Below are 15,926 nucleotides of genomic sequence, written 5' to 3' on the forward strand. Positions count from 1 at the left end.
TCCCTGACTTCAGACCATACTACAAAGCTACAGTCATCAAAACAGTATGGTATTGGCACAAAACTAGAAATATAGATCAATGGAACAGGATAGAAAGTCCAGAGATAAACCCACACACCTATGGCCACCTAATCTATGACAAAGGAGGCAAGAATATACAATGGAGAAAAGACAGTCTCTTCAAAAGTGGTGCTGGGAAAACTGGACAGCTACATGTAAAAGAATGAAATTAGAACATTCTCTACCACCATACACAAAAGTAAACTAAAAATGTATTAAAGACCTAAACGTAAGGCCAGAGACTAAAACTGTCAGAGGAAAACATAGGCAGAACGCTTTTTGACATAAACCACAGCAAGATCTTTTTTGATCCACCTCCAAGAGTAATGAAAATAAAAACAAAAATAAACAAACGGGACCTAATGAAACCCTAAAGCTTTTGCACAGCAAAGGAAACCATAAACAAAATGAAAAGACAACCCACAGAATGGGAGAAAATATTTGCAAACGAAGCGACTGACAAGGGATCAATCTCCAAAATACAAACAGCTCATGCAGCTCAATATCAGACAAACAAACAACCCAATCTAAAATGGGGCAGAAGACCTGAATAGACATTTCTCCAAAGAAGACATACAGATGGCCAAAAAGCATGTGAAAAGCTGCTCAACATCACTAATTATTAGAGAAGTGCAAATCAAAACTACAATGAGGTATCACCTCACACCGGTCAGAATGGCCATCATCAAAAAGTCTACCAACAATATATGCTGGAGAGGGTGTGGCGAAAAGGGAGCCCTCCTACACTGTTGGTAGGAATGTAAATTGGTACAGCCATTATGGAGAACAGTATGGAGTTTCCTTAAAAAACTAAAAACAGAGTTACCATATAATCCAGCAATCCCACTCCTGAGCATATATCTGGAGAAAACCATAATTTGAAAAGATCCATGCACCCTAATGTTCATTGTAACATTATTTACTATAACTAAGACATGGAAGCAGCCTAAATGTCCATCAAAAGAGGAGTGGATAAAGAAGATGTGATACACACACACACACACACACACACACACACACACACACACACGCAATGGAATATTACTCAGCCATAAAAAAGAATGAAATAATGCCATTTGCAGCAACATGAATGGACCTAGAGATTCTCATACTGAGTGAAGTAAGTCAGACAGAGAAAGACAAATATCATATGATATCACTTACATGTGGAATCTAAAAAAATGATACAAATGAACTTATTACAAAATAGAAATAGAGTCACAGATGTAGAAAACAAACTTACAATTAACCGGGGGGAAAGAGCGGGGGAGGGATAAATTGGGAGATTGGGAATGACATATACACATTACTATATATAAAATAGACAACTAATACGGACCTATTGTACAGCATAGGGAACTCTACTCAGTATTCTGTAATGACCTATATGGGAAAAGAATCTAAAAAAAAAGTGGATATATGTATATGTATAACTGATTCACTTTGCTGTACAGCAGAAACGAACACAACATTGTAAATCAACTATACGCCAATAAAAAAAAGTAAAAAAAATCTTAATCATACCTGCAAAGTCCCTTTTGCCATATAAGGTGACATTCATAGGTTCTGGGGATTAGGATGTGGACATCTTGGGGGCCATTATTCATCCCACCACACATAGTAAATGGCATCACCATTCTACAGTTGCTTAAATTATTATTATTATTAAAATTATTATTATTCCTTTCTCTCAAACCTTACATTCAATCGAGCAGAAAATCTTTTGGGGTCTACATTTAAAATATAGCAAGACTTTGATAGCTTCTTACCACCTCCACTGCTGTCATCATCTTGCCCAGATTATTTCAGTGACCAATATCTCTGTTCTATCGTCCAGTCTGCTCTTAACTGAGTGGCAGATTGACTCTTTAAAAATGTCAGACTATGTCACTCCCCTGATTAAAACACCTGAATGTCTGGCTATCTCACTGGCCTTTGTTTACCCCTGACTTCGCCACATCCTACTCTCCCTTTCCTGGCTGTGCTCCAGTCCCACTGGCCTTCCCTCTGCTCCCAGAGCGGGAGTCCCACCGGGCATTCAGATCTCAGATTCTGTTCACTTCCAGAGTGAGGCCCACTTAAAAATAGTCTTCCAGTTCCTCTGTCCCTTTCAACCTGTAAATAGCTCTTACCATCTATAGCTCCCTAAAATTCTGATTTATGGTCTGTCTCCCCAGCTAGAATATAATTTCTAGGACTTGCTCATTCATGGCTGTTTTCCAAGCACCTAGACCAAAGTTTGGCACATAGTAGGCGATAAATACTTGATGAAAAATGCACATGAATCTTCTTTGCTCCCTCCCACTTCTGATCACCTCTCCTAGGAGCTGGGGAGTGTGTGGAAAACAAAGAAGGATGTGGCCGGCTGTGCCCCAGAACTGCAAGCTCCCCCTTCCCTCAGAGAGATGTACCTGGAGGACTTTCTGGGCCTGCACGTCGACCACGAGGACTCTGCTCAGCGCGGGCTGGGCCACGTAGATGTAGCGGTCCCTGACATTCACTGCTGACGCCCACTGGCAGGGCTGGGTGGCGCCTCCTTCCCTTTGAGGACAGATTTCTTCCTGCAAAGGAGACAGGTTGCCATATGTCTTCTTAATTTCCTGTTCCCCCATCATCGCTGGGTTCCCTCTCCCCGACCCTGCTCTGTCCCTTTCTTCCTCTCCCAGAATTCTTCACATCCAGAGAGCACAGTATGTGCGCCCTCCTGCATCACCAGGTTTTCACTCCACGTTCCGTTCATCTTTCACCTCCTCCTGCTCCTACTGAGGCTGTAACTCCCTTTGCCGGCCTCTCAATCAGCAGCTGCGTGGTCCATGTTCTTCCACTCTTGTGAGCTACCTTCTCCCTTTCCTCATCCCCATCCATCATATAAACAACTTCTGTCAATGACCAGACTCCTGAAGGAGTTACCTGCACACTCTCAGCTTCCTCACCTCTCACAAGCTCCTTAATCCTCTGGCTCTAGTCCTCAGCACAGAGCTGGTGGTGTTCTCACCGAGCTCCAGGCTGACTTCTCAGTTATTACATTCAAGCTCTGCCATCATTTTATTTGAACTTGGGGCATCATCTGACAGCGTGTTGACTACTCCTTGGTTCTTTTCCCTCCATCCTCCCCAGTGGCTGATCCTTCTCCGTTGCTCAGTCCTACTCTGTTTGCTGATCTCTAGATGCCAGGATGCTCAGAGGTCGCTCCTGGACGACTTCTCTAAAATCCACTTTCTTTGCTAATCTTTGTTAATCCACGCCTATGACTTTAGACACAATCTACGTGCTTACAACTCCCAAATTCATATCTTTAGCTCAGTCCTCTTCTCGGAACTCCAGACTTAGCCACTTCCTAGGTCTACTTGGCTATTTAATTTACATCTCAAATGTATAAGTCCAAAATCAACTCTCAATTTTGCCTCCCAATCTTGCTCATTCCACTCAAATAAATGGCAGCTCCCTTGTTTTAATTCCTTAGACCAAACCTTTCAGGTCATCTTTGACTGCTTTCTCTCCCCATGCCCTCAGCCTTCATCCAATGCATCAAAAATCATTTCAGTTTTACCTTCAAGAATATATTCAGAATTAAACTTTCCGAACACTTCCACCTCTGCACCTTGGCTCAAGCCACATCTGTCCCTTGAGTAACTGCTACAGCATTCAGACTGTGCTCCTTGATTCCACCCTGGCCTCCTGCTAGCTGTTCCTGACACAGAAACCACAGGGATCACTGTGAAATACAAGTCAGCTCAACTCCCTCCACCACAGTAACATTCTTTCTTGCTCAGAACAGGGTCCAAGTCTTCCCTGAAGCCAGCGAGGCCCTGAACACTCTGGCTCCTCTGCCCATCTCTGCCTTTTTTTCTCCTTTTCCCATCCATCCTGGGCACACGGCATGCTTGCTCTTCTGCACTCACGCCGCCCTCCTGCACCAGGGCCTGTGCAGCTGGCTGTTCATCAGATGTCTACCTGGTTTATTTCCTCATGTCCTTTGGGTGTCAGCTTACGTGTCGTCTTCTTGAGACACCCTCTCTGGTCTCACCTAGCCTAGCGTCCCGGCACCCTCACTGCCTCATCTTGCCGCATTTCTCATCTACCACTTGACCTTCTGCGTTTGTTTGTCTACCTATGTTTAGTCTTTCTTTTTTCACTAGGTAGTAAGCGCCTTGAGAGCAGGCTCTTTGTTGGGCTCACTGCCATACTCTTAGCACCTAGTAAAGTGCCTGACACAGAATTGGTGCCTAAAATATATTTGTTGAATGAATAAATGAGAGAAAGGGGGACCTTCTTTTCCTTTAGTCTTCCATGATACACATTCTCATGTTTCTCCTCATGACTCTTGTCCAACACTGTCTCAACCTTTGTGGTTCCTCTTGGTGCATCTGCCCCTTAACTGCTCATGCCCCCCAGGGTTCTGTGCTAGGCGCCCGACTCAAATCACTCACATGCACCCTTGGCGATCGGGTCTCCCATCCAGGCTTTCGTCAGTACTCTCATGCTGATGGCTCCCAGATCTGTGTCTTTAGCTCAGAACCACCTTCCCCAGTTCCCACGTGGTTCCCCTACAGTCACCTCATACACAACCATCCACATCTGAACTGGTCTTCGCCTCCATCCCTGCTCCTCCTCTGGGTCCTCATCAGCATCTGGTCAGCCAAGTCCAAAGCAGGAACACCATCTTTGATTCTTCCTTCTCCCACACAAGTCACTGTGAATTAGTCATCGAGGACTACAGAGATTGCCTCCTAAATCTCAGAGTTCTTCTACTTTCCATCTCCAGCCCCGTTTCTTTCCTAAAGGGCTGCAATATCTTTGAAACAGGTCTTTCTCCTTTTACACTTGCCACTCTCTGTCATCACATTTAACCCTCACAATAACCCCAATTTGCCTGTGAGAAAACAGAGGCTTAGAGGGGTTAAGTAACTTTTCGAAAGCCACTTAGCCTGCTGAGTGACAGAGGTGGGACCTGAACCCACCTGTACAGATCCTGTTCTAAAGCCTGTGCCCTTACCTATTAATCCTGCCACTTCCTTCTGGGCAAAGTGAACATCTCATCCAGCAGAGGGGCTGGAGATGAGATGCCAACCTCCTACTCACTCAGCACTTGAGAAGGAGGGTCAGCTCACTGTAACCCCCCTGTGAGGTTCTAGGCATGTTTTAGATGAGGAAAATGTTATTTGGGACTGTTCCATTGCTCACAGAGGTCTTGTGTTGCCTGAAACGCCTACAAGACCTCTCTTACTGTGTCTTGTCCTAGTTTCTTCGGAAAATTGAGCCCTGGTTAGGATTTGAGAGATGTCCCCTACAAGCTACAGGTTAGGTTATTGCAAATATATGAGAAATTAGTGCCAATGTGATGGGTTACAATTATTCAAACCTAACTGCTGGAAATTAACTAGGACCACTCTTTCTTGATGGTTTTGTGGCTATCACGTGGAGGGAAAACTTATCAGAGGTAATACTTTAAAACATGATTAATTCAAATGAAATAGCCTAGAAAACAGCTGCTCCCAAGCTGCAAATGTGAGAAATGCGACGCTCTGAGGGACACCACCAGTCAGGACAGCAGTGCAACACACCCGGTTCAGGAACTTGTCTGGGCCAGGCCCGCTTGCTCCATTAGCTCCAAGCCCGTTACTGTGCCCCAGTTTATCCACTGTCTGTCTTCAAGGAGAGGGCACGCGGGGGCTTTTAGGTGACTCTTGGATTAATGCCATACTTCTACCCTCAAGTCGCTAGGATTAGTAGAAGAGGTCAGACCTCAAGCAAGAAACCACCAACACAACACCAAGTGGGATACCAGTGGGAGGGACAGAGCCGTGGGGCGGGGAAGCACAGCTCTGGAGGACGCCTCCTGAGAGTTGGGTCTTGAGGGTTGGAAGGGTTTTTCTGGACCTGCTACCCGCAATCATCTCTTTTGCCTCTGCGCACTGCATGTCACATTGCCACTTTCTACCTGGCCTCTTATTTGTTCACAGCAGCTCTGATGCGTGGGCCATTCACACATTTCAAGCTCTCTCCCCTGTTCCCTGGAGGCCACTGAGGGCCTCCAAGCTCTAAAATCTACTCAGTGCTTCCCATTCCCACCACCACTGGCTTAACCCAGGTCACCACCCTCACCTGGGGGATCACAACAGCCTCTTCACTCCCTTCTGTGTTTCTAGTGCAACCCTTCTGATCATTACCCGCCGTGAGGCCCTGCACAGGTCCCAAAGCACCCTGATCCTGGCCATCCTTCACTTGAAGTTCTTCAGTGCTTCCCATGAGAACTCCTCAGCTTTGACCCTTACCTACTGTCATCCTGAATCTGAGGCCCTTCCCACATCCATTTGTCCCTCCAGGCATAGAGAATATTTGCGGTTCCCTGAATGTGACCTGATGTTTTATGCCTCTGTGCTCCATATTCATGACGTTTCCTCTCGAAACCCATCACCGATTCCCACCTGTTCTTCACAGCTGAGCCCAGGCATCACCTGCCCCAGGAGCCTTCTCTGACTTTGTCCCCCAAGGTCTGGAGAGGCCTCTCTCCTCAATGTTCCAGTGCACCTTACACATCCTTCCACAGCAGCACTTGGTTGGCAGCTGTCTGTTCACACTTCTGTTTCCGTCATTTGACTGTGAACTCGCAGAGGCCAGGAACCCATCTGTCCGCCCTGGGCCTCCCCTCAGGCTCAGTGCATGGCAGTGGCCGCTGGAGGAAGGAATGAGAGTTTAAGCCTCACGTGCTCCTTGCTTAGCCTTGAACCACACCTGGAGCCACACCACATGTAGCAAATGGAATTTAAGACATCAAGGGGCACACACGGTGCCAGGCTGCCTCTCAGGACGCTGTGCGTGAGATGGACGGGCCCCAGGCACAGACACTTACGTAGCTCACGAAGATCTTCTCCGTGGGTTTGAGGTGCCTCTGGATCTCACAGTCCACTGGGTGCAGGACGATTATGCCATCGTCGGAGAAGATGTAGAACATGTTTCCCACACTGAGGCCTGCGAGGAGCAAGCACAGCCACACTTAGGCCCTTCCTAGCAGTTGGTCCCCAGGCAGGGTCACATGCCACTTCAGGCACAGATGAAACCTACAGTTTAGCTGCGTCTGCTACAGGCACAGAGTGCAAGGCCTGGTCGAGGTGGGGTGAGGGGAGACGAGCAGGCGGTGTGTGGGGAGCGAGTGCCCGAGGGCTGCGAATCAATATGTACACCAAGGGCTCTGCAATCCCCAGGCTGTCCTCCCAGACACGCATACCTGCGCCAGGTCATCCAGGGCTGGCCGCCAACCCGAGTTTCCAAATAAGTGACAGCCTAGGCTTTGACATACATTTGACCTTTCCTGTTCTGAAAGACAAAGTCTCCCGTGGTCTTTGTCAACCAGTCAAATCAGAACAGATCAGGTGATGCCAAAAAAGCGAAGGCTTTTATTTTTTTTAAACACATCTATGTACAGTGCTGCTACCTGGGATGTGGGGACCTAAGCGAGCTGTGGCTGGTATTCCTTTGTCCAAACCGGGCCTGTCTGTGCACGTGAGCCCTTCCTTCAAGACAGTTTGCTCCAACATCTGCCCTACCAGTTTCCCTACAGCAGCCCCATGCCAGGCGACGGAGCCCACAGCCTGGTTAGGCCACCTGCCTGCACCCCCATCCCAGCCCAGGGCTGTCTGGGGAGAAATCTCCTTAGACCAGCAGAGAAGGGGCCTTGGGGAGCAGTTAGTTCAGCCTCCTTATTTTAAAGACAAAGAACGTGAGGTCCAAGATGGGGAGGGGTTTGGAAGGCTCCCCATGTGCCTTCGTGCCCGAGCGGGGGTTAGACCCTGAGCCCCAGCCCTGGGCTCTGTCCCCTCACCCTGCTCTCCATAAAAGGTCAACATGGCACAAGGGTGGGTAAGGTCTAGAGTTCTCCCTCGTTCTCCACTCCCCTTCCTCCCTCCCTTCATTTCGTTTGAAGGTAAAACATTGAAAAGATTGCTATGAATTCTAAGAGAATGAGCTATGTGGAAAATTCTCTCTTTTCAGGCATGCTGAGAAAACCAGTGTACTGACTTAACTGACTAGCTGGGTAAGTTTTTAGTGAGTTAGAAAACAGTAAAACAGGCAAATAGGAATCACCGTTCCACTTGCTTTCTGTGGCCCTGCAGGTCGTTTTCCCCAGTGCCTGTGGTTCCCAGTGTGGACAGAAGTCCCTGACTGTGTGACACAGCCTCACCTGCCTCTGCTTCTGTGCTGAGAGGGGCTTCGGGCAGGAGGGCTCCTGCCACTGAAGACAGCTAGACGCCAGCCTCTCAGAAGCTGGGAGCACCTGGGAGCACTGCATAGGTCCCAGTGGGAATCCTGGGGTGCTGAGCAGCCCGTCCTGAGAGCCAGACAAAGCAGGCCAGCGTCTCCTACACGGCGGTCCAGTGTTTGGAGTGGGCTAGGTAGCACACGTTCGCTCTGACCCCAATCTATCCTGTCTCCAGGAGGACTTTCTCTTCTGTACACTCTCACCTGGCACGCTTCTCTCACTCAAACCTGTAGGGGCCAGAGGGGGTCAAAGTCCCTGCAAGACCACAGACCCCACAATAGCCTCCCAAGGTTTTTGGAAAATCAGTAGCTGGAAGAACCCACATGAGACGGAAAGCTCAGTAGAGCCCACGTGGGCTTTGCAGCTGTGGCTACACTGCAGGCTGAGCACCGGGCCTTGTCACAGTCGACAGTGCAATGTGAGGCTCACCAAGGCCTTGCTCCACAAATAACTGGCTTCACAGGAGAGCTGGCCTCACGAGCCAGCCCCTGGAAGGTTCTGCCTGGGATTAGCTTGACCAAGGGGGCACACAGGAGCTTTCTCTGCTTCTGCGCGCCCATCATTTCACTGCTCCTACTGAGAGCTGAGAGCGCCCTGGGGCCCTGCTGGCTTCTTTGCTTTTGCTTCTGTATTTCCCTATCTCCAGGCCTGGAGTTTGAGCAGGGAGGGGTGTGAGCAGCTAGCTGTCCAGGCGTGATGGAGTTTGTTCGCTGCTGGGTTGTCCAATATTAGCGCAGCACCAGCCAGCCTAAAGGCCCGAGGCAGCTGTGGGTCTTAAGTTGGCCTTTGGGCCTCCAGAGCTGCATTTAACACTTTCCAGGGCCTCCTGCATTCTCTGCAGGTCTCCTCTTTTGAAATTTGGAAACACCCCTTAGAAAACACCTTTTAAAGACACAGAGCCAAAGCTCTCTGTGTGCACTGTGGCCTAGCGACTAAGTTCAGGCAGCGTCAAGGGACCACCGTCCATGATTAGCGACTGCTGCTCTGACTTTCCTTCTGAGGATTCCTAAAGCCCATTGGCAGCAATCCCTCATTTTCCGGGCTCTGCCTTTGTTTTGCTCCCAGACTTACTGTGTGAGCATTAGTGCCTGACATTCAGGAAATTACTCTGAGTGTGTGTATGCGTGCACATGCTACACCGTAGGTAACATGGAAGTTCTTAAGGAAATATGACGGTTTTTAAAGGAGGAAATTTAGTGCTTAGCCCCGAAATTGCATGGTGCTTTCTGCTGCTTCTCATACCGTCCCTCTGTCCACCTAGCTGGAGAATAAGTTACCCTCAGGGGATTTAGACTCTCTGGTGGAGGGGTTCATAGGTAGGGTTGGGGTCCACGAATGCACGTACACCCCACAGAGTGACTCAGGCCCTTTAACCCAGCACCCACATGTGCTCGCTATTTTTGGAGCCATGTTATTAGACCATTTTTGATATACAAAAATGGCAATTTTGTATGGCCCAACCTAACATCTACAGATTGTTAGATAGATACAAATTTTAAAAACCCATTCATTTAGAAATATACATGTAAATATACATTTACAGAAATCATGGTAGCTTTTTTATTCAGCATTTCCTCAAAGTATACACTAAACCCCAACACCAGTATCAGTTACTGGAAAAAAGTTTAAGGCCCAGCTCTGACCAGGACCCCTGCCAAGAAGCTGGCGTCAGTGGAGGTTTCAAAATTGCTTTAAATGGAAACTTCCGTTTTAAAAATTCTAATCGTCTAATGTCCGTTAAAGACACTAGTAAGTTTAAATCTGCCTCAAGTGTGCCACTTGATTTTGACATGGACTTCCCCTCTCCCATCTGATTTGGCCCGTGGACCCCACTTGTGGGGACTGCTTGATGTCTGGAAAAGCTGTTGGTGGCTTATGGAAAGATGGCTTGTTATGGAACCATGAACACACGTGATCACAGGCACGACACAGAATAAGAAAGCTTGGTACCTTCTTCTCGCCATAGAATGTTTGCAACTGCAGCATCAGAGAATGGTGAAAGCAGGAACGTGATGGAGGGAAGGAAAAAAAAGAAGAATGCAACTTCAGAACCTTCCTTGTAGTGATTCAGTTCATGAACATACTGGTATCTAGTCCATCATGTATAGAACCTGCACCACTCATGGCCCCAGCAATACTGAGGGGGGACGCTGGACGTTGGACAAATGCTTCCAGGGCTCAGGACCCTTTTGGTTCCTAATGAATCAGGTTCCAGGATCACAGAAGCGAATGGGACTCTCCTCTTCTGTGGATGATAAAGAGCAAGCAACGTCTCTCCCAGACCTCCTGGACTACTTCCAGGAGCAAGCTGGTTTTCTGCTAGGATTCTCCTTAGGAAGACCATCTGCAATACTTCTGATTTTCTCCCTTGATGATAAAGACTCAGCTTAGAGCCTTTGATCAAGGGAAGGAGACCATGTCCAACACCCATGTCCATGAAATCAACCTTGCAGGGTCTCTTGGGGAGCAGGAGCTACGAGGGAGAGCCTGCTTAGCACCCCCGGTGGGCAACAATCCCTGGAGTAAAGGCAGGCGTGTGAGCGTGCACAGGCCAGTTCCTGGGCTGTGGATGGGCAGCAGCCGCTGGTGCGTGGTTAGCATGAGCACTTCTGTGGATGAGGGACAGAGCAAGTAGGAGGCAGAATGGGGGATATGATATGCGAGCTCCCTTGTGGTCCTGGGTTCTGTCTGCTGTCCAGAGAGTTTCCCTGTCTATGCCTCCAGAGTTGTCTAGGTTTACAGGGAAGGTCTACCCACCTCTGGCCACCCCCTGTCCCCAGCTTTGAGCACAGAAGGATATGAGGTTTATCCCTGTCTCCAGGAGCTCATGATTGGTGGCTGTGGCCCTTGCCACCCAACATCCCCCAACCAGCTCAGTGAGGAGCTCAAAGGCAAGCGTGGACTCACGGGTCTTTCTAGCCGAGTCTTCGATGAAGAGGGAGGAAATATCTTCATCCACGCCCACTTCATTTTTGGCAATGCAGGTATACGCCCCTGTGTCTTCATACCGAACACTGCTGATGTGGAGTTCGCTCCCATTGGCTGTAGAAGGGACAGTGCTCAGGGTGGCCTGTTCAGCTGGGACCTCCATCCTTCCTCCCTTCTCCCTTCTATTGAAAGTGGTGAGTTTAAATGCACAGCCCCTTGGCAGGGCTGAGGGCAGCCAGTACCCTGATATACACCCAGGAAGGGCTGGAACAGCAGAAATGAACTGCAGGATACCTGAGACCTGATTGACAGCTTCTCATCATTGTGCTCAGAAAGATCTGTGTGAGTCCAGAGAGCAGGGAAACTGGGGGAGATATCTGTTTGCTCCCCAAACGTCTGACTTAGAAACAAATCACTCCTCTCATTTCCATTCCTGGGGAGAGCGTCAGCTTGAACTTGATGGGAATAAAGGCACAGAGACACCGAGCGGAGCTCTTACCTAAAAGGGAAAGCTGTTTCGACATCTGGGTTGAGACATCCATGCCATTTTTTAGCCAAGTGATTCTGGGCATGGGAATGCCCTCTGCGTGACATCTCAGGCTAGCTGCCACTCCGGGTTCCTGTGCCTGGGTCTCTGGATAGACACGGATGACGGGTGGCACTGTGGGTGAGAGTTAGTGCTGTTGAGAAAAGGCCTTCACCTGACTCAGGCCTGTGGTCCAACTCTGAGACCCTGCCCAGAGGGCTGAACCAAGAGACAACTCTGGAGTTCTCTTTGTAACCAGCTTGCAGTCATCCTGCAGCAACTCAAGCCCTAAAAGAAAGGGCTATAAAATGGATTGCCGACAATAAACATGTCAGGCTTTGTATGCTGTAATTCATGGCATTCATCATTATTCTAAATATGATCAGAGAGACATCCAAATATTTAAGGCTGCTCAGCTGCTACACGTAAAGAGCAACAACTGCCAAAATTTATTTCTGAATGAATAAAATTCAGATATATTATTTCTCTTATCGGAAAGCCATTGGACAGGGGCTTAATTTCTTGCAGGAAGTGCTTCACAAAGTACTTATGGGCACTGACTGGCAGGGCTCCTAATTACATCACTGCTCTAGGGAAGACCATTAGTTTTCCAGTGGGTCATTTTTATTTTTCCACTTCTCACCCCCTGGATCATGGGTGAAAGGCAAGTGTGCCCTCCTTGGCTCCTGACTCACCCATGGGTCCTGGTAGTCAAGTTCAGGGCTGGGGATGTGACCAGGTCCACTCATCAGATGAGCAGGGGTAGGCAAGGCATCAGTACCCTCTACCTTCTGGCCTTTCCTACATGGGCTGTCTGTGGGGCAGGAAGGAGTGAGGACTGTCTGGAGGATCTTCCCTCTTACCCCTAGCTCTGGGCCCAGGAAATAAAATAATTATCATTATAATATGGCATAATTATCAATATATAAGTGGAATTGGGGGCTCTTACTTATTCATGCATTTTTCTCTACATACTTCCAAAAAGGGTTTATGAGAGCTTATGTAAAGGCACCTGGATATTAAACTAAACAACAACAATAACAAAAACCACATCATACACCTTTTGGAAAGTTGGGAGATGCATTCTTTGTCTTGAAGCCGACAACTACATTTTCCCAGAGTTATCTGGACACTCCTATTGTCCAATAAAAGAAAGTGACCCAGGGCAACTTCCCTGGTGGTCCAGTGGGTAAAACTCGGCGCTCCCAATGCAGGGGGTCTGGGTTCGATCCCTGGTCGGGGAGCTAGATTCTGCACGCATGCTGCAACTAAGAGTTTGCATGCCGCAACTAATAAGTCCACATGCCGCAACTGAGTCTGCATGCTGCAACTGAAAGATCCCGCATGCCAGGACGCAGATCCCGCGTGCCGCAATGAAGACCCAGCACAGCCTAAATAAATAAATATTTAAAAAAAATAACTTAAAAAAAAAAAAAGAAAGTGACCCAGTATGTTAGGAGAGAGATTTTTCTTGGGACTAGAGGTGGAACAAATTGACGCATATATAGAAGGAAATGATAATGTTGATCCTAGAATGTGAAGATTTCTAGTGATCTGTGCTTGGGTAGGCTGAGGACAAAAGAAAAATTCTATTACCTTACTGTGAGAAACAGATGCTGTAGGTCCTGTCAAAACCCAGGAGGCTGGTAATAATCTGATCAACTTAGCCTGAGTTTCAAGTCTTTCCTCTGGTTGACCTATGGGGTAAAGTAGGGGGCCGAGGACAAAGCCAAATGGATAGCTGGCAAAGGGCACAAACCCACCTTCAGAGTGGCCAGAGCTGTTTCTATAACATGAGCTCAGAGGCACCCATGACTAACCACACACAGACCAAACAATAATAAAATCTGAGTCATTTCCTTGGTTTCTCTTTGTTTGCAGTTCTGGGGGAGAGTCCCAGGGTGTGGAAGAAGGTCCTTGTCACGGGTCAGGCCACTTGGGATGGATGAAGTAAAAGGGGCTCTAGCTAGGGCGTATCTGGAGGACTGCTTAGAACACAGAAGTGGGTCTCTCTTCTCTGATTCCCCTTGGTTCAAAGAGGGAAGAAATAGTAATTTATCTAGGAAAACTTCCTGTACCCTGGATTTGGTAAAGAGAGGAATGGGGTTCAAGTTGAAGAGACAGCAGAGTTTTGTTCAAGAGGCTATGATTCAAAAGCACAGAGATAGAGCTGGGGGGCCTAGGAACACTGGACTGGTGGGGAGTTGGAGAAGGAGGTAGAGCAGCCTGGGTTCTAGAATGTGGGAGGCCAGGATCTGGGAGTGAATAACTTGGGCTCCTGGCTAGATCACCATTTATTTATATAAGCCTGCCAAGCAGCCACATAGTAAACTTAAAGAAGGTGAGGGAAGAATCAATAGAGATAGAAGCAGAAAGGAATGAATCAATTTGCCAAAAAAGACTGGAACTAATAAATCTGAGACCTGGATGTTCGTGAAAATGAATAAAATAGCCAAATTTCTGGCAAGTTTGTTTAGTGAAAAAAATAAAGAACACAGAGGAGATTAAAAAATATGGAAATACTTTGTTCAATTATAGGTAATAAACACGAACCTTCCAATGAAATGAATCACTTAAAAGGAAACTTAAAGTATTGACATGGAATCAAGAAGAGAGCATTTAAAACATTTTAAAGCACTACTTTTCAGTTATGCAGTGAATAAGTTCTAGAGATCTGTTATACAATATAGGGCCTATAATCAGCAATATTATGTTGTGCACTTAAACATCTATTAAGAGAGTAGATCTCATGTTAAGTGTTCTCACCACAAAAATGAACAAAAAAGAAAAACAAAGGGACACAAGGAAACTTGTGGAGGTGATGGGGATGTCTGTTACCTTGATTGTGGTGGTGGTATCCTAGGCGTATACATGTACAAATTCATCAAATTGTATAGATTAAATATGTGCAGGTTTTTGTATATAAATTATACCTCTATAAAGCTGTTTTCTTTTTCTGCTGTCTCAATTATCCTTTATTTGTAGTTTACCTTGAATTACTCTGGTAACCTATTCAGGTTTTTTTTTTTTTCTTCAATTCACGGTGTCTCGGCACACCTACGTCACCGGCTCCTTTACAAAGAAAGTCCATAAAGCTGTTTTTAAAAAGGCACTACTAACCCCCAAAGAACCCTGATTAGTTTCATAGGGAAGTTCTTTTGTACATTTCAGGAATGGATAATTCCTAGAGCATACAGCAGAGAAGATGTCCCAAATTTTATCATGAAGCTGTATAACCTGGACACAGAAACCTGCCAAAGAAAGCACAAAATAGATGATTACAGACTTAACTCACTCAGCACTAGATATACCGAAATCCCAAGTAAAATATTAGCAAATCAGGATTCTGGACAAGATGGCGGAGTAGAAGGACTTATGCTCACCTCTTCTCACAAAAACACCAAAATCACAACTAACTGTTGAACATCCATCGACAAAAAAGACTGGAACCTACCAAAAAAGATATTTTTCATCCAAAGACAAAGAAGAAGCCACAAAGAGACAGTAGGAGGGGAGCTTTTGTGATATAATCAAATCCCATACCTGCCGGTGGGTGACACACAAACTGGAAAATAATTATATCACAGAGGTTCCCCCACAGGAGTGAGAGTTCTGAGCCCCATGTTAGGCTCCCCATCCTGAGGGTCTGGCATCAGGAGGAGGAACCCCCAGAGCATTTGACTTTGAAGGCCAGTAGGGCTTGAGTGCAGGAGCTCCACAGGACTGGGGGAAACAAAGACTCCACTCTTGGAGGATGCACACAAGATTTCACATGCACTGGGGACCCAGCACAAAGCAGTGACTCCATAGGAGCCTGGGCTAGACCTACCTGAGGGTCTTGGAGGGTCCCATGGTGAGGCAGGGGTTGGCTATGGCTCACTGTGGGGGAAAGGACACTGGTGGTGGAGGGCTCAGAATACTGATCAGTGTGAGCTCTCCATTTTGGCAATGAGACCTGGCCCCATCCCACAGCCTACAGATTCCACTGTGGGATGCTTCTGGCCAAACAACCGGCAGGGTGGGAATACAGCCCCACCCATCAGCAGACAGGCTTCCTAAAGTTGTACTGAGCTTACAGCTGCCTCTAAACACAACACTTGACACGGCCCTGCCCAAGAGAGGGACAAAACCCAGCTCCATCCACCAGAGGGT

The 15,926-nt window shown here is 47.3% G+C and overlaps 1 protein-coding gene across 1 annotated transcript in view; it reads right to left on the bottom strand.

Annotated features, from left to right (window-relative positions):
* Positions 1-15,926, bottom strand: part of FSTL4 (follistatin like 4) — a 442,827-nt gene that overhangs the window by 23,685 nt on the left and 403,216 nt on the right. Inside the window, exons 9-13 of the mRNA XM_057541639.1 lie at positions 11,748-11,909; positions 11,228-11,362; positions 10,271-10,297; positions 6,914-7,032; positions 2,472-2,621 (exon numbers count right to left, since the gene is read on the bottom strand). Of these exons, the coding sequence (XP_057397622.1) occupies positions 2,472-2,621; positions 6,914-7,032; positions 10,271-10,297; positions 11,228-11,362; positions 11,748-11,909 (593 nt within the window). The remainder of the gene's footprint in view (positions 1-2,471; positions 2,622-6,913; positions 7,033-10,270; positions 10,298-11,227; positions 11,363-11,747; positions 11,910-15,926) is intronic.

The sequence above is a fragment of the Balaenoptera acutorostrata genome, chromosome 2, assembly GCF_949987535.1.
Source record: "Balaenoptera acutorostrata chromosome 2, mBalAcu1.1, whole genome shotgun sequence".
Classification (NCBI taxonomy): Eukaryota; Metazoa; Chordata; class Mammalia; order Artiodactyla; family Balaenopteridae; genus Balaenoptera; species Balaenoptera acutorostrata.